General features: G+C 37.5%; 2 protein-coding genes across 2 annotated transcripts in view; one reads left to right on the forward strand and one right to left on the reverse strand.

The window, feature by feature from the left end:
- Positions 1-24,575, reverse strand: part of IL1RAPL2 (interleukin 1 receptor accessory protein like 2) — a 1,213,983-nt gene that overhangs the window by 378,073 nt on the left and 811,335 nt on the right. The window lies entirely within an intron of this gene.
- On the forward strand, positions 23,286-24,399 carry LOC105888178 (pantothenate kinase 1). Its single transcript, XM_012812652.2, has one exon. It carries the CDS (start codon positions 23,323-23,325, stop codon positions 24,397-24,399), a length of 1,077 nt encoding a protein of 358 aa, XP_012668106.1. The 5' UTR covers positions 23,286-23,322.

Raw genomic sequence — 24,575 nt, forward strand, 5'->3', positions numbered from 1 at the left:
CATAAATACCAGAATGACCTTTCTAAAATGTACAGGCTACTAGGTCACTTCCCTGCTTCAATCCTTTCAAGGATTCCTTACTGCCTGTGGTAATGGCTTTCAGACTCTCTCCCGTATAAAATTACCCTGGGGGACTTGTTAAAACTGAGAATGGGTTTCATTTCCAGAGTTTCTGATTCAATATCTAGTGCTGGACCTAAGAATTTGCATTTCTAAGGATTTCCCTGGTTAATTCAGATGCACTCTTGTCAGAATTTAGCCTTTGGCTGTATAGGAGGAGAAGAAAAAGGAAGCCTCAAGGATGACATCTGAATTTTTGGCTTAAGAAACCAAGTGGATTCAGTGCAATCACTAATATGGGGAAATAAGGAGCTGGGAAGGGACAAGTGTGATGAGCTCAATTTTTGACATACTGAGATTTTTTTTTTCAAACCACATCCTTTATTTACCTACTCTTACTTGCCTTGAATCAACTCAAGGTTTCATCTATATTGTAAGCAACTGAATGTACTGAAGATATACCTTGTCTCTCTTCCAGGAATCATGTCTGATATGTCTTTGCCTCATATTTGTCTTTCTTATAAAAGAAAGCATCTTAAGTACCTCCCCCTCTTTTTAATCTTCCCTTATTAGCCTTTGCTTCCTCGTCTCTAAAATGAGCTTAAGAAGAATATGTCTTTTTCTTTATGATGGTTATATGAGGATGTATGTGAGAATACTTTCTGCCTCAGAGGAGGCAGACAGATTGGAGCAATGGTTTCTAGTTTCTTCTAGTACCTTCTAGTTTCTATTTGAGTGTTTAAAGAAAGACTATATATTTAGGAACTAAAGAAGAACACAGACCAGCCTATAGACTATTTCTAATTCCATGTAGTCACGTTAGGTAGTGTTAAGCATAGTCTCCATTCTACTTAGCTAATAAATTAATAAAATTTATTTATTTATTTACAGAATGAATAATTAAATGAATTACTCAACACATAAATTTAGACTTATTAGGTATTTAGTATTCTGTCATAATTTCTGGTCAGTTAGTACTTGGTTATAGAAACAAAACCAATCCATATAAAATAATTACAAGGCAATTAATTACCACCATGTATGCTATAATTATAATGGTGTCATCAGAGGAAGAAGAGTGGAGTATCACATGAAGTGGTAGAGACTTCACAGAGGATTCAGAGCTTGAGATTAATGGTTGGTGAGAATTTTGATAAATGGGAAAAAAGAGAAAGAACACTGCATGACAGGACAACAGTAAGAGCAAAATCTTGGATGCAGGAATTAGCACAGCTTGTGTAGAAAACAATGGGAAAGCAGGTTATTTAGAACAAAAGGTTAGGGACAGAGTGAAAAAGAGACTAGACTGGTGGACAGGAGTCTGTATTTGAAAGATCCTGAAAAGAATGCAAAGGGGTTTGGTCTTGATACTCCAAGAAATAGATTCTTTACAGGTTCCTTCCTGATCAAAAGAAAAATTTTGACAAGATAAATTTATAAATAGCAATAAAATAGGTTAGAAGAACAGAAAGACTGGATAAGGGGGACTAGTTATTAGGCTGCTACACTGGTCCAAGTTAGAGATGAGGAGGGCCTAAACTACTAGAAAGCCAGTAAACTATCAAAAAAGGGTGATTCTCTTAAGAATTTGAGAAAAGGTTTGGTACCTATAGGTCAGTGGTTAGGGCTCTGGCAACATACACTGAAGCAGGTGGGTTCAAACCCAGCCCAGGCCTGCTAAACAACAATTACAACTACAACAACAAAAATAAACATCCCGGCATGGTGGTGGGCACCTGTAGTCCCAGCTACTTGGGAGGCTGAGGCAAGAAAACTGCTTAAGCCCAAGAGTTTGAGAGTTTGAGGTTGCTGTGAGCTGTGATGTCATAGCACTCTACCAAGAGTGACCATGTGAGACTCTGTCTCCAAAAACAAAACAAAACAAAAAAAAAATTGAGAAAAAAGCAAAAGTCGGTTCCTTATAGATTGGAGAAATGGTGAATGAGTGAATGAATAAATGAAATCCCAAATGCCAAGAATTCAACAAGGAAACAGACTAAGACATATAGAGGCCTTCAGCTCTGAAAAGATCATATTCTCAAATTACACAGGTAACTCAAAGTTATTACAATTCTAAAATATAAAATAAGTTTAAGCAACTCCCAGAAGATATTTTTTTCATGGCAACTTTCATGCTTTAAAAATAATCAGCAAGACTTAAAAATATCTCTGCATCACTAACGTCACCAGCACATGCTTAGCGTACCCATTTTGCAATCCAGTACAGCTAGTATAATTAGGTAATAGCCACCTTTCGTGATGGTTCAGAGTATACAAAGCTATTGCACAGACATCATCTCATTTGATCAAACAATATTGTGAAGTTGGTTATGTTCACTTTATAGGAAGGTGTAAAATGATTAAATAACTTGTCAAAAACCTTTAGATTAAGGGCAGATCATTTTAATTTTCTGAGCCTCGTTTTCCTCATCTCTGAAATAGGGACGTTAATAATGCCTTCAGAGAGTAGCTATGAAAATTCAGTAAGATGAGGTATTTCAAAGTGCCTATCACAGTGATACAGATATATTTTTTCACACTCAAATGTATTTATTAATTGAAAGTTTTCATGAGATCATCAAAATCTTAGAAAACTTCTCTTAACTAGTCTGTTAGTTTTAATTATTTTGCAGTAGGTATCCCAATTTTAAAATGAATGCCAAAAAGAATCAGAGTTAAGTCAATAGGCTGGGTGTGGTGGCTTATGCCTGTAATTCTAGCACTCTGGGAGGCTGAACTTATGGGTTCGAGACCAACCTGGGCAAGAGCAAGACCTCATTTCTAAAAATAGTGGGCCATTGTGGCGGGCACCTGTAGTCCCAGCTCCTTAATCACTTGAGCCCAAGAGTTAGAGGTAGCCATGAGCTGTGATGCCATGGTGGCAAAGTAAGACTCTGTCTCAAAAAAAAAAAAGAGAGAGAGAGTTCAGTCAATAGGCATGCACTAAGATCTGTTAACCTGAAAAAGAGATCTATTAGAGATTTTGAATGCTTTCATCAAAGTCAAAGTCTGGAGCAGAGGTTTTCAACCTGTTGGGTCACAACCCACAGGAACTGTATTAAAGGGCCGGCATTAGGAAGGTTGAGAACCACTGGTCTGGAGGAAACACACACACATACACCCTCATTCACTCTCACATTCAACAACCATTCAGCACAATGGATGGGAATATTAAAGTTATACATCTATCTCCATACCTTTATTTGAAAACACTGCACATTGCCATGGCTGATTTATGAAACTTTTTCATTAACAGAAATGAATGCAATATTTGAGAATAAGGTCTCTAACTCACAAATGTCCCATTTGCACCTTTAAAAATACGTCACTGTCAACGTTCCTCATCTTCTCCTGAAATCCGTGGCATGTTATACAATCTCTTAAATGTAAAAAATACTTGATATACATTTTGGTGACAATTCAGTAATTCCAATGCTGGTAAAATGCCATGCGATTGTACCTGCTCTAGAGCACTACCTAGTTTTCATCAACTGAGGTCAAGATTAGAGGGCATGAGTCATTCGTTTATTCATTCATTTATTTATTTTTGTGAATGTTTCAGAGAGGAAAGTAAGACAAAGATCTTTTTGTGGAACCTCAGCTTCCTAAGAACATTTCAAGCTATTTTAAAATCATTAATTAAATTATTTCTGAAAGATATCCAAAGCACAGTAAGTATATACTTTTCTTTTACTCTTTTTTTTTTATAAATATGATTTAAGTGTGCCATGAAAGTTTAACTGTAGATTCAAGTGTGCTGTGAGATAAAAAAAGGTTGGACCCCCCCCAGGGCAATTGAAGCAATACCAAAAATACATTACTGGGATCTGATCAAACTAAAAAGCTTCTGCGCTGCCAAGAACACAGTAAGTAAAGCAAGTACACTGCCCTCAGAATGGGAGAGGATATTTGCAGGTTATGTTTCCAACAAAGATCTGATAACCAGAATCCACAGAGAATTCAAACTTATTAATAGGAAAAGAACAAGTGATCCCATTTCACTATGGGCAAGAGACCTGAACAGAAGCTTCTCTGAAGAAGATAGGTACATGGTATAAAGACACATGAAAAAATGCTCGTCATCTTTAATCATCAGAGAAATGCAAACCAAAACCACTTTGAGATACCATCTAACTCCAGTAAGAGTAGCCTATGTAAAAAAAAAATCCCAAAACTACAGATGTTAGTGTAGATGTGGAGAAAAGGGACACTTCTGCACTCCTGGTGGGAAAGCAAACTAATACGTTCCTTTTGGAAAGAAGTTTGGAGAATACTCAGGGATCTAAAAATTGACCTGCCACTGGATCCTGCAATTCCTCTACTAGGAGTATATCCAAAAGACCAAAAATCACTTTGCAAAAAAGATATTTGCATCTGATTATTCATTGCAGTTCAATTCGTAATAGCCAAGTCATGAAAGAAGCCCAAGTGTCCAATAGTCCATGAATGGATTAATAAATTGTGGTATATGTATATCATGGAATACTATGCAGCCTTTAAAAAGATGGAGCCTTTACCTCTTTTGTTTACATGGAGGGACCTGGATCATATTCTCCCGAGTAAAGTATCTCAAGAATGGAGGGAAAAGTATCCGATGTACTCAGTACTTCTATGAAACCTAATTACACTTATACTTTCTTATGAAAGATAGAACAGAACTATAGCCCAGGATAAAGGAGAGAAATGGAGTGGGAAGGATGGGGAGGGGGAGTTTTGATAGAGGGAGGGTAAAAGGTGGGACCACACCTATGGCGTATATTGCAAGGGTACAAGTCAAATCTGTCAAGTGTAGAACATAAATGTCTTAACACAATAATCAAGTAAATGAGGTGAAAGCTATGTTGATTGGCTTGATGTAACCACGTCAGATTATATTACAAAAAATCAACACATTGTACCCCACATATGCATAAATGTATTCATGATCTATGTGTATTTGACTTAATAAAAAAATAAAATTAAAAAAGGTTGGAAAACACTGCTTTAAATGGACAACTGAATAAAACCCTACTAACTTCTAATTCTGCCTACTAAGTATTCAGAATAAGTAGCCAACAGGACCTGGCAAATCTTTATCTTTCTAACATTCAAACATGGGTCAGTCTTCTACAAACTTAATGGTTTGGTCTTGCATATCAGCTTATTTTAAATAAAGTTTTGGCTGAGCACGGTGGCTCACACCTGTAATCCTAGCACTCTGGGAGGAGGCGGGTGGACTGCCTGAGCTCACGAGTTTGAGAACAGCCTGAGCAAAAAGTAAGACCCTCATCTCAACTAAAAATAGAAAAAACTGAAGCAAGAGGATCGCTTGAGCTCAAGAGTTGGAGGTTGCTGTGAGCTATAATGATGCCATGGCACTACCCAGGGTAACAGCTTGAGACTTTGTCGAAAGAAAGGAAAGGGAAAGGGAAAGGGAAAGGGAAAGGGAAGGAAAAGAAAAATAGTTTTGCTAAATACTGAGACTCCTTCGATTTCTTTAATATCTTGGAATATCTTACAACATGATGATTATGCACTCTAAAGTCTCATGAATAACTAAAGCCTAACTATGGTGGCAAAAACAAATGAACAAAGTATCACAAGCCAGTTTTGTCACTGGTAAAATGTACCTTGCCTTGCCTACCACCCACAGTGTATCCCTGTAAGTCCAAGGATTAAATGAAGAAAATGTCTGTAAAAGTGTTTTGTATGTTACAATGGGAAGCATCATTATGAAGTCAGTGATTCCAGGTCTTTAATTTACTTCATCATGCATTTTCTTTACTTATTGATTTCATAAATTCAATTTTTACAGTGGGTCTCTTATTCACTAGAATTATCTGACAATAACCATCTGGAATGTAAATTTACAAGCTTAGCTGTTCACCCTAGATGTACTATAGGCAAAAATCTATGTCATGGATGGTTTAACTCTAAGAAATTGTTTTCTTGGCATAGAATTTAAAAAAATGAAGTTTGGTTAATTAGGGCCCTAGAAAGTGGCTTCCTATTATTAAAACATTAACTTCCATTAAGCGTATGAAATTCCCATAAGAGAGTTAGAAATACTATGTTGCAAACACAAATCTCTGTGCTTTGAAAAAAAAACCCAACAATATAGGAAACTCATTAAGTAGATCAAGGTGATGGTTGCTATATACTCATTCATATCATGAATAGATTGCCTTATGTAAAAGTTTTCTTAAGGAATTTAAGTCTTCATTTGTTCTTCTATTCAACATTTATTAAACACCAGTTAAATATATCAGGCATTATGCTAGATGATAGGGCAGTGTTGATGTGTAGGCAAATTCCTTGCCATCTTAGATATAACTTTATGAATATTTCTATATATTTGGAATGCTAGCTTGTGAATAGGGATGCATTCTTGATTGTGAAAGGAGGGAGAGAATGGTGGGATCTGAGATAGGGGCCAGATCATAAAGGCAACAATAATGGGAACCCACTGAAGTGTTTTACATAGTGGAATGATAAGATTAGATTTACATTTTAGAAAGAGCATGGTATCTTCTTCATTTTTCTCTGAGAGTTTGACTATTAAAGAGGCACAACAGCAGAGGAGAGAGACATGAAAACATAAAATGAAAAACCTTATTTTGATTTATTTGAGAGAGTTGAATGGGAGATGTTTATTTTTTAAGTGATCCCTGTGGAGTAATGCAAATCAATATGAGTGAAGAAACCTTGAGCTATGTGTGTCTCATATAAAGTCTGCATAGGCTTAGGGGATGGAGATGGTAGATAGAGACAGGAGGGGTTGGGGGAAGTGGTAGAGAGGCAGGTCTCCATATTGTTCTAAGGTAGGTAGACCATATAATGTAGTTTACCTGAGACAGTCCCAACTTATTCCAATTGTCCCCACATAATTATTAGTAAGAACCTCTTTTGTTATCAAAAGTATATTGGATAATAAATTATATGAGCACCCTACTTAAAGGTGAATGCTCCACTAACAAAATGGTCTTTCACCACCTTGGGAGTCATTAAAAGAGAACAGTTTTGGAGGTCTCTGTTTCTGGTCTAGACAAAGAAAAATGAAGCATCCTCTATATTTATACCACCATAGAAGAACAGACATTCCCAACAAAGAATAATATGAGATGAGTAATTGGTTGTCACACCTATGTCTCACGGGTCTCCAATTCCAACCCTGAAAAACTGAACATAGTTATTGTGAGGAATTTTCTCTAAGACAGTCATAAATCCTGAAGGTGTTTGCCTAACAATTGCACATAATCAAGTTCAAGCCATTGCAATAGAAACATTCAGTAATTAAGAGAGGGACTCAAATGGCCCAACCTTTAGGGAAAATGGCAAATTAATGGCCAGCTCACAGATGTAGGAGACAGTGAGGAGGTCAACAAATGGTAGTATCTTTTCTTGGGTTATCTGTAGACTGGGCCAGTAGGTGCCAAGTGTTAGTTGGTACTAAAATTATAATTGATTTCAAAGATAAATGGAATCCAACTCAAGCTGGTAATCCACTGTATGTCAAAGAAATATTAATATTATAAAAAAATTCTATAAATTGCCAAAAGCAACAAAATTATAAAATTATAATATCATCAAGCAGTGGTATATCTTGGACTCCATATCAGAAATAGTGTGGGAAGGCACCAAATAATCTTCAACCAACCTAAGTAGGATGCAAACCATTCCTGTAAGCATATTTTGAAAATGCATTAAAATTAAAATGTGATAATTGATGCTGATAATATATCATGCTAGGTATTTCTCTGCAGATAATTATTTATAATGAAAAATTTAAAAAATCACCAGCTTGCATCTCAAGTTGTAAATCGCAATTGGCTCTAATGAGGAACTAATTCCCAAAGATTAGTGTCCCTTTTATGTAATAAGACACAAGGCAAATCAAGACAAAAAGATAAGATGTAATCAGTTTGTATTAAATAAAGCTAAACTGAATAAGAGAGAGAATACAAAAAGCTTTAATGAATCTAGACACAATAAAATGCAGGTTTTGTCTTAATCAAGGGGTAATTTCAAAGAACAAAATAGCCACCGACTGAGAGATTGCTAGATTCCAGTCATCCACTACTTTCAATGATAAATTAGACCATTATTGAATAGGCCTCTTCATAGACTGTAGCTATTGCTTTTGATCTTCTTTTTCTGTTCCAATGGTGAAATTAGCTTGTTGTTATAACATGGGGGAGGCTAAGCTATAAATTATAAAGATCTATCCACTAATATGCAAACAGATACCAATTTGGGCGGTAATATTTATAGAAAATCTGTGGTCACAACAATTCCTTTTGTTTTGTTAATGGTATTAACTTTGAGTCATTATTAGTGAAAAAACCTCACTGTTTTGGAAAGTATTTATTTTGACCCCAAACTTCTTGTATTTCTCAATATGATTATGTATACTCTAAATACTGTGTTTAGGCAGGCAAAATTGTAGCAGCTGACATGGTCAGAGTTATTAATTTATGCTTTTATAAAATAGCTTGTTTTCTTCAATTACCCATGTTCTACAGACTTGAAGCATAACAAAATCCAATCACTTTCTGTTTTGTAAATAAATTAACCTAAATTCTTTAGAAGTTGAAAAAGTCCTAATTTTCTAAAGTGTACAAATGCTAAATCCTTTATTCCATAATTTAAAAAGAAATCTCTATTAAATTACATGTCATGATGAAATAATTACGCACTGTAACTACATGTTTCACTTACAGTGCAATTTTATGTTTCCGAGTAAGAAAATGATCCTGATTACTGCCTAAATGAAATGCAACAGAACTATTTACTCACAGTCATTAAATTAGATACATTTTTATAGAAAATGCTCACAGTTAAAGTTGTTACAAAAGATACGTGGTGGTAAGGTTAATAATTTCTTATTGCAGATCCAAAATAGCAACAAAATCAATATTCTTCATAATGAATTTTGAGTCATACTCAGCCTTGGCAAATGAACTGAAATTCATGGTGTTAAATAAACATCGTACATCATCTGAGGAAGTATAATACATACATGTACTTACAGAGTTACTTGTGTATCATCTACTCTGAAATTCAAAAATATGGCTGAGAACCACAAAGAACCTTAGGAATCATGTACTTCATTCGGCCTCTTCCTCCCTAATTCCCATTTTATACATGAGAAATCAGGTCCAGAGAGGTCAAACACTTTCTTTAAGGTCCCATAATTCATAGTGGCAGGAGAGAGCCAGGTTGAGCTCTCATGTCTCCCAAATCCCACTCTTATTATTTGAACATGTAAGTAGGATCAAATTTTGCAGTGCTGGTAAAATGTCCAAATTTATTTAGCCACAGAAGGACTGTGTGTGTGTATGTGTGTATACACATCTCACCTTCAAATTAATATTTTTTAAACTAGAGTTTTGAAAGGTAGGGTTTTTCTATGAGAAAAGTGAGTGCATGTTTCAACCTTTATGTTTCAACTAAAATAAACCAATAACTATATTTTGAATATTCTAGGTGATGACCTCATAAATGAAGACTGTCACATTATTTAAGTGCCAACTTTTACATATTTGGTTATGGTTGTATCTGTAGGGAGTAGTACTATATACAAATATATACATATAAATATATACAAATGATACCTTTGTGTCAAATGAGATAAGAAAATACATCAGGACATACTGTAATCTAAATAATAAAAAGTAGGAGGGAAACTGAAGTATCTCACAGCACACAGTAATCCAGCAATGTGCCACTTAGACAAACCTGCACTTATCAGTCAGTATACAGTCATATTTCAAACAGTAATTTCATTTCAGTAAAACATAAATAATTAATACATTCCTGGATTGGTCAATATTCAGGTTGTTTCCACATTTTGGCAATTATAAATTGAGCTAAACAAGATAAACAAGCTGTGGTACATGTATACCAAGGAATATTATTCAGCCACTAAAAAAGATTGAGACTATACATCTTTTATATTAACCTGGATGGAGGTGGAACACATTCTTCTTAGTAAAGCATCACAAGAACAGAGAAACAAGAATCCAACATATTCAATTTTGATATCAGGACAATTGATGATCTAATACAGGGCGGGAGTAGGGGAATGGGGAAGCAGAGAGAGGGAAGGAAGGAGGGAGTTGGAGGGTCATGGTGTGTGACACACCTCTTGGGGGCAGAGAAAATTATAACAGACACTTTGCCTATCAAAAAACAAAACAGAACAAAACAACAAACCCCAAATAATTAGCAATACTTTTTAATTTATCATTTTTTTTATAATTTATCATTTTTGTTGTTTTGTTTGTACTTAATTTATAAGTCTATTTCTGTTTTGTATAAAAGTTACATATCTAAGGAATTAAATCTAGTTTGATACCTGTCCAGAACTTTATAAAATGTATAATAATCATATTTAGGCCACAATTGGGATCCACAGGGAGTTGTCCTCCTTTAGAGGCCAAACACATTAACTGGTTCCTTTCTTGAATGGGAATGCATTCTATAATGGTTTGATATTGCTGAAGAAAGGTTTTGGGAAGCAAGGGAACATCCTAGACTGGAAAAAATTAAATGCAAAGTTGAATCTTATTGCAAAACCAATATAATGAGAAAAAAAGGAAGGAAGAAAGGTTTACTTGGTGAAAGTCATTGTTCCTTCTAGATTTTCACTATTATTTCTCTTCATGTCCTCTCTCCTGCCTCCAGAGTCTAGTTCTGTCTTCAAATTTAAGCTTTAGTTTCACATTTTACCTGTTTAATAGCTCCTGTACATGGTATTCTTACCATCAACTCAATCTCACATTACCTTACTCCAAATTATACTACAAAACTATAGTAACCAAAACAGCATGGTACTGGCATAAAAACAAACATAGACAAGTGGGAGAGAATAGAGAACCTAGAAATAAATCATCTACAAATTCCCATTCTATAGGTTGTCTCTTCACTTTGTTCATTGTTTCATTTGCTGTACAGAAGCGTTTTAGCTCCATGAGTTCTTTGTCAACTCATTTTTGACAAAGTCACCAAGAACAGATTCTGGGGAAAAGGACAGTCTCTTCAACAAATGGTGCTGAGAAAACTGGAAATCCATATGCATAAGAATGGAACAAGACCCTATCTCCCACCATATAAAAACATCAAATCAAAATGCATTAAATACATTAATGTAAGACATGAAACTACCAGAAGTAAACATTGGAGAAATTTTTTAAGACATTGATCTGGATAAAGATTTCTTGAGTAAGACCTCAAAAGCATAGGCAACCAAAGCAAAAATGGACAAATGGGATGAAATAGAGGTAAAAGGCTTCTGCACGGCAAATGAAACAATGAACAAAGTGAAGAGACAACCTATAGAATGGGAAAAAATATATGCAAACTATTCAAGTGACAAGAGATTAATAACCAAAATATATAAAGAACTCAAAACTCAATAGCCAAAAAGAAAGCCTTAAATAATTTAATTTAAAAATGGGCAAAAAGATCTGAATAGACATTTTTCAAAAGAAGATATAAGGAATGGCCAATAGGTATATGAAAAATTGATCAACATCATTAATCATTCAAGAAATACAAATCAAAACCATAATGAAATATTATATCACCTCAATTAACGTGGCTTCTATCAAAAAGACAAAAAATAACAGATGCTGGTGAGGATGTAGAGAAAGGGGAATGTTGGCACACTATTGATAGGAATGTAAATTAGCATAGCCACTAAGGAAAAAAATGTGGAGGTGCCTCAGGAAACTAAAGAACTACCTTATGATCCAGCAATCCCACTGCTGGGTATATATCCAAAAGAAAGGAAATCAGTTTATTGAAGATATTCACAATAGCCAATATCTGGAATCAAGCTAAGTGTCCATCAACAGATGAATGGATAAAGGAAATAAATAGAATACTATTCAGATATTAAACAATGAAATCCTGTCATTGGTAACAACATGGATGGAACGGGAAGTAATTATGTTTTTTAATTTATTTTTTATTTTATTATTTTTTTATTAGATCATAACTGTGTACATTATTGCATTTATAGGGTACAATGTGCTGACTCTGTATACAATCCAGAATGTTCACATCAAACTGGTCAATATATCATTCACCTCACTTATTCAATTTGTGTGTTTAGACATTTATACTCTACTGTTAATATATTTGACATGTATGCTTGCAATATACACAGTAGGTGAAGTCCCACTGACCACCCTCCCTCCACCCATCTCCCCCCCTCTCCTCCCCTTGCCCTCCTCCTTTCTCCTTCTTTGCAGGCTATCATTGTGTTTCACCTTTCATATGAAAGTGTGGGTAGTTTTATATTCACTTCATAATAATATTGAGTACATTGGGTATTGTTTTCTCCATTCTTGAGATACTTTACTGAGAAGAATATGATCCAGCTCCACTCGTGTAAACATAAAAGAGGTGAAGTCTCCATCTTCTTTTTTTTTTTTGAGACAGAGCCTCAAGCTATCCCCCTGGGTAGAGTGCCATGGCTTCACAGCTCACAGCAACCTCCAAATCCTGGGCTCAAGCAAGTCTCTTGCCTCTGCCTCCCAAGTAGCTGGGACCACAGGCGCCCACCACAACGCCCGGCTATTTTTTGGTTGCAGCCGTCATTGTTGTTTGGCGGGTCCGGGCTGGATTCAAACCCACCACCTTAGGTGTATGTAGCTGGCGCCTTAGCCGCTTGAGCCACAGGCACCAAGCCAAGTCTCCATCTTCTTATGGCTGCATAATATTCCATGGAATATATATACCTCAATTGGTTAATCTATTCATGGGTCGATGGGCACTTGGGCTGCTTCCATGACTTGGCAATTATGAATTGGGCTTCAGTAAACATTCTTGTGCAAATGTCTTTGTTGTAGGGTGATTTTTGGTCATCTGGGTATATGTTAAGGAAAAATAAGCCAGGAATAGAAAGACAAATATTGCATGTTCACACTCATATGTGGGAGGTAAAAATAATTGATCTCATGGATGTAGAGAGAAGAATAATAGTTATCAGCAGCTTGGAAGAGTAGTGGAAATAGGGGACAAAGCATAGTTGGTTAATGGGTCCAAAAATACAGTTAGATAGTATGAATAAGATTAGTGTTCAGTAGCACAATAAATTATTATAGTTAACAACTACTATGATTAGCAACAAATTATTATATGCATATCTTTCAAAATAACTAGAGGAACAGATTTAGAATGTTCCCAACACAAGCAAATGATAAATGTTTAAGGTATCCCAATTACCACGGTTTGATCATTATACATTGCATGCTTCCATCAAAATATCACATGCATTCCCTAAATATATACAACTATTATTTACCCACAAAAATCAAAAATAAAAACATGTAATGGCTGACCTATAATCATTAAATAATGTCTAGTATCATAACATATCTTCTAATCTACCCAAATCAAACAGCTCTGTACACCACCCTTCTGTTTAATATGCAAGCAAGCCTGTGCACATCTTACTTCATTAACATGAATGTACTTCAACTCTCTGTCTTTAGTTTTCTGACCTATATGTTCCCAACATTGTAACGTAAAGGAAAGATGTCTATAAGCAGAAGAGTGTGTTGAGAGCAATAGCAGAGTTCTCTGGTGAGGTAGCATAGTGGGGAGTAAAACTACAAAATTACAGCAAAACAAGCATTTACGAGTCAGACAGATATGAGTTCAACTTCCAAATTTAATATTCCTAGTATGTAATCTTGAGCCAATAACTCAAACTCTGTCTCTATCTCCTCATTTGTAAATTGAGAAAAATAATGTATCAACCATACAGGGTTGCTGTGAGGTAGTTCAGGTAAAAACATCTAGAACAATAAAAGACAAGCTCCATGAATGAGGGGAGGGACTTTTGTCTGTTCTTTTCATTGCTATTTTACTTCCTAGACTAGTATCCGGCCCACAGTAAGCACTCAAATAGAAGTGCCTGAAAAACACTCGTGGCCATAGTGAGCAGTTTGTAAATGATAGCTACTGTGTGATTCTTCCTCTCTTTCCTCCCTCTGTACCTGTGGTATTTGTATGAACTCCACAGAGTGAAGTGGAACCAGAGAATTGTCAGTACAGCTTCAGAGGAGATGGTGATCTACACAGTCAAGTCAATAAAGAAGTCAATCAATAGAGAGGAGCCCTTTGTATGTTAGCTGTCTGGAAACCCCTCATTGCAGTTTCTTTCGTCCTCAAACAAGTGTTTTCTCTCCTTGACTAGAACAAGTCAATGTTAAAATCAAGCCTGAGGAAATGTCATGGTGGACACTGTGGCAAACTCGAGACAGGATGGCTATATTTGCTTTGGGCAGAGAGAGCTATGGGATAGGGAGGTATAAGACTAGGTTGAAATAAGGGTTCTGCCGCAAGTTACTTCTGTCAAGTTGACCAATTCATTACCCATATTCGGGCCTTAGTCTCATCTCCTTTTCACAGGAGGAAACCACAATAATGTGCTCTTTACAACACACATCATGTGAAAACAATTTATCTTTAAGCTCTCAAACTCTGAAATTCCCTCTGACCAAAATTTCCTATCCCATTTTACCCCTCTTTTCTCTCATTCTCCCCCAAATCAGAGAGAAAAAATGGTGTAACGCAGTAGTTCTCAATCATTTCAGCAATGAGGGAGCATTTTTCTCCACGTTCTCCCAAGCTTTAAAAGAATATCTCCCAGATCGACTGCATTTATGATATAAAATTCATTTTCTCTATTTCTATTCATCAGAGACATAGATAGCCTGCCAATCAGTTTCCCATCAGCATGAGATAGCCAGTATTACCAAAAGGAGTTGATATAATTTTAGGCAAAAGCAAAGAAACTTGACATTTTAGTCAGGATGCATAATTTATCTCAAGTAAATGAATGCTCTCTGTTAGTTCCTTTCAAATATTGGTAATGACTCACAGATTCTCATTATTACCTTCATAAATCCCCCCAGGGAGAGGGTGTGGGCAGAAAACTCAAGCTGGGAATCACTGATGTCATAAAAAGAATACTGGATTCTAATAAATGACGCAGAATCTCAGCACCTCAGTTTTGACTGCTAAAAGGGAAAAGCAATGCCTGATAAAGTACCTCAACCATTTTTGAGCACGTTCTGTGTGCCAGTCACTTTGCTAAGCGTTTTATGTGAGTATACACAATCTTATTTTAACTTTACAGCTGTCTCCTGAGGCAGCTCTTATCCCCATTTTACAAATGAGGAAACTGAAGCAGAAGACACCAACCAGGTGTCCTCAAACTACGGCCCACGGGCCACATGCGGCCCGCCTAGGACATTTATCCAGCCCGCTGGGTGTTTTTGCTGCCACTGCCTGTCCTGCCTAGCAGCTGACTCATCCCGGGGCCCACAGTCTGGCTCTCCAATGCTCTGAGGGACAGTGAACTGGCCCCCTGTTTAAAAAGTTTGAGGACCCCTGATAGACTATCCAAGGTTATACTACTGGCAAGTGGCAAAGTTGGGATAGAAACTCAGGTCTATTTAAGTCCATGTTAAAAGCCTATTAAGCAATGATCTTAGCCGCTCTGTCATAATGTCTTATCCTGGAGATTAGCAATATTGAAGCACTTTGCAGATTGTTAAACATTAGATAAATGTGAGGAACAGTTGCTATTGGCATTTGCGGAGGAATTGCACTCCTATTACCCCTCTAAGTTCACCATTCATCATCTCACTTTTAGTTTCATTGTCCACAACTCCAACCTATACCATTGACTGGCTGATTCAAAAATATACTGATAAAAATCTTTCAAAGGCTGACTTTCTGCCACCTTTGTTTTGCCAGTGACAAATCTTGAGTAATACCCAGAATGGAGAAGTACACAATAGGAGCAGAGTGGTTCCCATGACCCCTATTTCTGCCCGTCAAAAGCATAATCCTTCAGGGCTTCTCTCTCCATGAAGCTATTCATGGTATCATCCTTTGATATAATAGCTCCTTTCTTTGAAACCTTACATCACTTTGTAACTCTCTCTTGAAATTACTGATATCATTCTGCTTTCTCTCATAGTTATTTCTGTAATATTTCAACCCTCTATAGAATGCTGTACATTTCGGCAGGGTACTGTGGCTCATGCCTGTAATCCTAGCACTCTGAGAGGCCGAGGCAGGAGGATTGCTTGAAAAATATCCAATCTACTCAGTACTACTATGAAACCAATTTACAATCACTTATACTTGCATATGAAAAATGAAACACAATTATAGCCTAGGATGAAGGAGGGAAGGGGAGGGAAAAGGGAGGGGTGGGTCAATAGAGGAAGGGTTAGTAGGGGGACCACACCTATGGAACATATTACAACAAGTAGGATCTATCAGGTGTAGAACACAAATGTCTTAATGCTGTAATTGGGTAAATGAGGTGAAAGCTATGTTGGTTAGTAGGATGTAACCACTCCAATTTGTACAAATAATCAACATTTTGAATCCCATAATGGCATAAATGTATTTATGATCTATGTACAAATGACTTAATAAAAAAAAAAGAAGTTTAAGACCATCTAAAGACAGAGCAAGAACCCATCTCTACCAAAAATAGGAAAAAAATATCTGAACTTTGTGGAAGGCACCTATAGTCCTAGCTACTTTGGAGGCTGAGGCAAGAGGATCACTTGAGCCCAGGAGTTTGAGGTTGCAATGAGCTATGCTGATGTCACTGCTTTCTAGCCTGGGTGACAGAGGACAGAGAGAGACTCTGTCTCAGAAAGAAAAAAAAATGAATGCTGAACATTTCAAGGGAAAAGAAAAAACTGTTGTCCTCATTGGACTGAGCTATGCTGTGGCTGAAAGGGGCCTCAGAGATCATTGAATCTAGGGTCTCAGCTCTGACATGAGGAATGAATCTCTGGGTCACATAACTAGAAGGTGACACACCCACTTAAATGCCCTTCAATTTGGGGGAACTTACAAAAATAAATTATAGAACATCCATGTAATAAAATTCCAAGCAGTGATTAAAAGGAATGATTAGATCAATATATACTACAATAAAATCTCTAAGACATATCATAAAGAGGAAGAGAAAACCCAAAGGGTAGAACTTCATATCAAGTCTGTCTTGATTTGTGAAAAAGAAACATATATAGACAATGTAGACACATTCTTTAAGCTAGAATAAGTATGGAAATTTGTGGAAAGTTTACTCAAAAATCTGTTAAGAGTGCTCGCCCCTCAAAGCAAAACCGACAGAAGGAGGGAGGGGTGGGGGAAAGGAAGAGCAGAGAGAGGGGAGGAGGGAGGGCGTGGGGTCTTGGTGTGTGACACACCTTTCCGGGGCAAGACATGATTGTAAGAGGGGCTTTACCTAACAAATGCAGTCAGCGTAACCTGGTTTCTTGTACCCTTGATGAATCCCCAACAATAGAAGATGAACTTACTTTTGCTCCCTGCAATGTTGTAGTTTGAACATTTTGTGCACCATATGCATGCATTCATTTTTCGGTTAATAAATGTGATTAATTAAAAAATGACAGATTAATGTATCAAATGACAAACGGCATGGCTGACTTGCAATTGTGTCGACTGTTTGGCAGTCCACATCCGGACTGTTCAGTAAGACAAACTTGCTACAAATTCACTTTAAGAATTCCTATAGAGATAAGTGAGGTGAATGATATGTTGACCAGTTTGATGTGAACATTCTGGATTGTATATAGAGTCAGCACATTGTACCCCATAATTGCAGTAATGTCCACAGTTATGATCTAATAAAAAAAAAAAGAATTCCTATAGGGAAGGGGAGAAAAAAGGTTGGGGATGAAGGGCAAAAAAGAATATAAAAGTATTTATTACCATTAAACCATATACGTAAAAATAATAAAGATGGCAAATTATATGTGTGTATTTTACCTAAATTTAAATAAATTAAAATAAGAAAAGAATTTCCTATAGGTTGATGCTGTAAAATAGGACACTTAGACTACCATGAAAAAAAAAAGCCTCTTTAATCAAAAACGAGTTTCCCTAATTCTGAAACAAAGAAAGAGTCTAAGACTTTATCTTCTACTGTCAAGAACAACAAAATCTCAGCTAACTTGAGAAATGCTGAGCAGAAGACTGAGAAGCACCAAAGGAAGGTAACTGCCATTTTTCAGCTGATCAAAACGGGAGCAGCAGAAAAAAAGGATTTTCTTCAGTAAAGACTGAAAAATAGGTTAATAAGAAATCTTCATGACCAGAGACAAATTTCATATTTCCTACAGGAGGAAGAGGGAAGAACACTTGCCAGAAGGAAGAGTGAATCTCTCAAAGTAAACACGTAAGCCGTGACTTGGGGGAGCACTTGTCCTAATTTGTGAACACTTTTTGTCAGCGGTCCACAAAGAGCAAATTAAGGCTACGTGTGGAAGCTTAAACTGCCTGGGACCAGGCAGCCTCAATACATGCATTATCTGTATGAGCTGGAGCACCTCAAGCAACGTAGGTCCTTTATTTTTTGTCTAGCAGTGCGTCCTCGTTTGTCTTAATCTTCTAAACTCTCCTGCCCAGGCACCATGTGACTCAAGGCTTCCTAGAAAGCAGGGTGGGGTTAATGGCACAAAGTGGAATGTTAACATGGAGCCAAGCTACACAGCCCACAGGCAGATCTTGTTAAGAAATAATTATTAAGTGCTTTACTGTACTCGACATTGGGAGGAAATAAAAACCACAGAAGAAGTAGAAGATGAGAACTTGAGTTTCAAAAAGCTTACGAAACAGTTGGCAAGACAAGGCTTGTGTGCATGAAACAACTAGAGAACAATACTGTCATTATGCAATCAAGTTCTGGGTATAAAGAACATTCGGCATGTTTGAGTTCAAATCATTGATGATGAATTTCAACAAACTGAGCTAGATTCTTAACATCGCATAAATGAGGGCAGATGACAGTCATCTCAAAAGCAAGCAATGTGGCAGTAAGTGGTTAATATCTTTCCTAGAAATAGGTTGAACAATTCCCGGAAGGCCACGTCAAGTTTCAAGGAATGAATGATGACTTTTGCCTTTTCCTGAAATACTCTGAGAAATATCGCAGCTGCAGGTTGTTGTTCTTTAGGCCATTTGGCATAAGCCTGATTGCCCTTTGGGACTCTGTCAGAATGGAGTTTTTCAGGCAATATCCTCTGAATGACTCACAAGGGCTTCTCTCACAAAATAGTCTGATACTGACTGATACAGTAAGAGGTGCTGTTAGCAATCACAAATCTACAGATCAACTTAATTTTAAAAGAGGCAAATAGCTAATTTGAAATTAAATTGAGATTCTTGAAATTTAGGGAAAGATTTAAAGGTGAGGAGTATCCAAAACTGTGTCTGCATCAAGGAGAATGCAATGAAAATTTGAGGCAATTTTTTTCCTTTTTTTTTTTTTTTTGTTTGTTAAGCAGGCTTCGGCTGTGTTCGAACCAGCCACTCCCAGTGCACAGGCTGGTGCTCTAACCACTGAGCCACGGGCGTCTGGCTTGAGGCCATTTTTTGTCTGATTTAGCAACATCAGCCCCCATAACAACAACTGGCTCCAACTAAACCTCAAAGAAACTAAATTATTATTAAAATAATATTTCATTTCTTAAAATTTTTTTTGATTTTTTTTGATATTTCATTTTTATACTGCATATTTTTTTCTTTTATGGGTGCGAATATCTGAGATATTAGAAGATTACAGTATCTTCAGAGGGGTTGACCAAGGTGACGAAAGGCCTGAAAATGATACCATCCATATCGAGTCCTCCATGAAAGAAACCAGGATTTCAGGGTAGGGAAGAAACATTGAGGACGTAATAGTTCTCTTTAGATATTAAGAGGATTGATACATAGAAAAAGAAGCAAGCATATTTATTCTCTGTGAACCTAAATAGCAGAACTAAATTTAACAGATAGAAGTTAGAAGGACATAGATTTCATCTCAGTAAAAGAAGTACTTTAAAAAAAAAAAAAAGAAGAAAAAGAAGAAGTACTTTTTAATAGCTAACCAAAAAGGACAGGATATGGCTCAGGCGGTAATGAGTTGTCTGTTGTTAGAAAGATTCAAGTATGGACTGAGAAATCCCCGAAAATGATGCTAGGGAGAGAAATCTAGTTCAGGAGTTATAAAGAGTAATGACTTTATGTGAAGCCTCAAGATTCAGGGGTTAGCCTAAGTTTAGTACCAATCTACTATACTTTCCTCATATCTGTTTCCTGAACAAACCATCTCAGATATAACCAAACAAGGACCATAAGGATTTTAAATATGCTAGCATATAACAGTCCACTTCTGGGTGCCCATGCTCAGTGGTTAGAGTGCCGATCCTGCGCAGTGGGGGTGGTGGGTTCGAAACCATCCTGGGCCTGCTTGCAAGAAAAAAAATAATAAAACAAAGAAACAAAAGTAGGAAAAAAATAATAGTCCACGTTAATCCTCATCATTAGTTTACTGAACTAAAAGTCAGAATGACATATTTGGATGTTCTTTCTATGCGAAGCATTAAAATAGATGGTATTTCTGTTCATTTCTCAGTTAACTAGAAAACTAACTGAAATATGCTCATTCCCTGAGCACTTTGTCTTCACTGCATTCAAATAAGGAAACATAATAAATATTACTGATGTGTTGTCATCAGTATACAAATATTCTAAATGCATCTATTCGTATATATGCCGACTTACCTCCCTATTTGAAAGAAATGACTGACTCTGTCTGGGTGATGGCTCTACAGATCTTTCTTTTTGTTGCTTACTTTTGTCTTCTAGTTTTCCTAAAATAAACATTTATCACTTACAAAATAATAAGGGTTCCAAACCTTATATGCTATAGAAGTCAGGCTGCTGATGTAAATGAACGAATGGGCCAGGGTTTAATATACAATAGGGAAGGGCAGTGACTTGTATAACCTGGAGAACATATTCTCTTTTGAAATGGTGTGGCTGCTACTCACTTCCAGCAGTTATTGACACAAGAGAACTGAAGAAAAGCTGAAAAGACAGGCATTTGTGTTATTGTTAGTCGTATGAATGACAGCAACTAGTGCAACATTTTTAAACACTGAAAGTTAAATAAAGCAGGTATGTGTGCCTGAATATGGTCAGTTTATCACTTTTGAAATGAATAGACACATTAAAAACCAAAAAAAACATATTACAAAGTCACAGTTTTATAGCCAGTCTCACCAAGAGCATGCACAAATCCTCAACAAGAGACATAAATTTACATTGAGAAAATATAGCAATATGGTGTGAGGATCAGACACAAATACCAAATTCTGAATTTAATGCTCACAATAATTAATCTTATGGAACTGATATAGCTAAGAACTGCAGATAAGGAAACTGAACGTCAACAAGCTTAACTTTACCATCCCCAAAGTCATACATTTAGTATTGTAGGATTAGATTCTATATAAGATTATACTGTCTTCAAAACTTATTGTCTTAGTCTCACTTTATAGATGAGAAAACTAATGGATAAAATAACAGACTTGGAGCCAGGGAAACTTGCCTTTGGTTCTAATTCTTCCTTCTTAATTACCCATGTGACCTTGGGCATGTTACTTTAACTTCTCTGAGCCTCATTTTTCCTAACTATAAAAATGAAAATAATAGTAATAGCACTAGCAGAGGCTGGATGTAGTGGCTCATTCCTGTAATCCTAGCACTCTGGGAGGCCAATGCAGATGAATTGCCCGAGCTCGGGAGTTCAAGACCAGTCTGAGTAAGAGCAAGACCCTGTCTCCAAAAGTAGCCAGGTGCTGTGGTAGGTGCCTATAGTCACAGCTACTTGGGAGGCTAAGGCAAGAGGACCTCTTGAGCCAGGAGTTTGAGGTTGCTGTGAGCTATGACATCACGACACTCTGCCAAGGGCAACAAAGTAAGACTCTGTCTCAAAAAAAAAAAAAATAGCACTAGCAGTATAAGATCGCGGTGAGAACTAAATGCTTGACACAGAAGAAAAACCAAAAAAATGCCAACTAGTGTTATTGTTGTTATCATTATTGTACGGATTATCTTCTTCTCTGTTTCATGATGACATGGGGGTCTCAGGATCACAAGCAAGGGTAACGCTATTCATTGGGAAAACCTGCAGATACAGACAGAAAAAAATGCAGACCACTCTATGTATGTTATTGGGCCTAAACCAGTCTAGAAGAGGTTGATAAGATGTCCAAAAATCAATTTGATTTAATGGCTTACTAATGTTTTACAGTTCGGAGATTAATACCTTGGATATTGTTTGTTTTAGTTCATTTTATGTGCTATAATAAAATATTATAGAGTAGGTAGCAGAAATTTATTCCTCATAGTTCTGAAGGCTGGGAAGTCGAAGATTGAGATATCAACAGATTTGGTGTCCTGGTGAAGGTCCACTTCCTGATTCATAGATGGTGCCTTTTCACCATGTCCTCACATGTTTGAAGGGGCAGGGCAGCTCTCTGGAGCCTATTTGATAAAGACACTAATCTCATTCATGAGGGTTCCTACCTCATGATGTTACCACTTCTCATAATGTCTCACCTCCTTGCTGGGCAAGGCCATGGAGGTGTCAGTGTTGTACACTCTGGCTTGGCAAGAGGTTGGAAGCACCAAAGATCCCAACCCTGGCCCTTCAGCAGGCAGGATGGTGGGTTATTTCCTCCTGGCCAATAGGCTGCATCGCCTCACAGGTCAGGGGCTGGGGATGCTGGCTGAGGATAGGGGATGGCGCAGCAGGGAGGAGGTCCCTGTCCTCATATCAAGACACCATCGTACCACTTTGCTAAAACCTTTTCAGATAAACTTGCTGGAAATCAACAGGGAGGGCACAGTTGACATGAACATCACTCGGTCCCCAGGGCAGAGGAGTCTGTCCAACTTTCCCTCTCAGCTTCTGTCTTCTCTGAAAGATCCTCCCTCCTCTGGTTGGATGAACCCAGATTTCCATCAAACAGCAGCTCGGTACAGGGAGTATCACTGATACTTATTTTATTTAAAAATCCACTCTTCCCTACTGCCTCTAGGTCTGTAAAGAGCTGGCCAGTGCCAGCAAAATCTGCAAAAGTTGTGGTATAAAAACTAGGTGTAGATCCGGCTGTGGCACTTTCTCGCGGCTGCGGTCGACGCTACTATGTTGGCTGGGACACGGATCTCTGAATTCTGCCTCTAAAGCAATAGATGTATCGAAGGCCCTGAGGCTAATCTTCTGGAGAAAAGAATAGAAGCAGCCAAGGCAAATGCTACTGACCCAGTTAGGAAGCCATTATAAGAGATCCCAGAAAGAGACGATGATAATGTGGACTTGGGAATGGCAGAGGAGAAGCAGGAAAGTGTCTGGATTTTAGAGCGTTCCCGTGGTTCGGCATGGACATTGGTGGAACACTGGTTAAGTTGGTCTACTTTGAACCAAAGGATATTACAGCCGAAGAGGAACAAGAGGAGGTAGAGAACCTGAAGAGCATCCGGAAGTATCTGACTTCTAACACTGCTTATGGGAAAACCGGGATCCGGGACGTCCACCTGGAACTGAAAAACTTGACCATGTGTGGGCGCAAAGGGAACCTCCACTTCATCCGCTTCCCCAGCTGTGCCATGCACAGGTTCATTCAGATGGGCAGCGAGAATAACTTTTCCAGCCTTCACACCACCCTCTGTGCCACGGGAGGTGGGGCTTTCAAGTTTGAAGAGGACTTCAGAATGATTGCTGACCTGCAGCTGCATAAACTGGATGAACTGGACTGTCTGATTCAGGGCCTGCTTTACGTCGACTCTGTTGGCTTCAATGGCAAGCCGGAACGTTACTATTTTGAAAATCCCACAAATCCTGAATTGTGTCAAAAAAAGCCGTACTGCCTTGATAATCCATACCCTATGTTACTGGTTAACATGGGCTCAGGTGTCAGCATTCTAGCAGTGTACTCCAAGGACAACTATAAAAGAGTTACAGGGACCAGACTTGGAGGTGGAACATTCCTAGGCCTATGTTGCTTGCTGACTGGTTGTGAGACCTTTGAAGAAGCTCTGGAAATGGCAGCTAAAGGCGACAGCACCAATGTTGATAAGCTGGTGAAGGACATTTACGGAGGAGACTATGAACGATTTGGCCTTCAAGGATCTGCTGTAGCATCAAGCTTTGGCAACATGATGAGTAAAGAAAAGCGAGATTCCATCAGCAAGGAAGACCTTGCCCGGGCCACATTGGTCACCATCACCAACAACATTGGCTCCATTGCTCGGATGTGTGCATTGAATGAGAATATAGATAGAGTTGTGTTTGTTGGGAATTTTCTCAGAATCAATATGGTCTCCATGAAGCTCCTAGCATATGCCATGGATTTCTGGTCCAAAGGACAGCTAAAAGCTCTGTTTTTGGAACATGAGGGTTATTTTGGAGCTGTTGGGGCACTGTTGGAACTGTTCAAAATGACTGATGACCAGTAGAGATGATAAAAGAGACTCTAACTGGCATGAGCAACTTGATCTCTCCCAACTCCATCATAGTCGGAGATTTCAACACTCCTTTGGCAGTGCTGGACAGATCCTCCAAAAAGAAGTTGAGCAAAGAAATCCTAGATTTAAAATTAACTATCCAACTTTTGGACCTAACAGACATCTAC

Source organism: Otolemur garnettii, unplaced genomic scaffold (assembly GCF_000181295.1).
Source record: "Otolemur garnettii isolate 467f Iridium unplaced genomic scaffold, OtoGar3 scaffold00216, whole genome shotgun sequence".
In the NCBI taxonomy this organism is placed as follows: Eukaryota; Metazoa; Chordata; class Mammalia; order Primates; family Galagidae; genus Otolemur; species Otolemur garnettii.

Bases quoted from the DNA above. Each gene is read 5' to 3' on its own strand.
- LOC105888178 (XM_012812652.2), top strand. From the start codon at position 23,323: ATGGACATTGGTGGAACACTGGTTAAGTTGGTCTACTTTGAACCAAAG.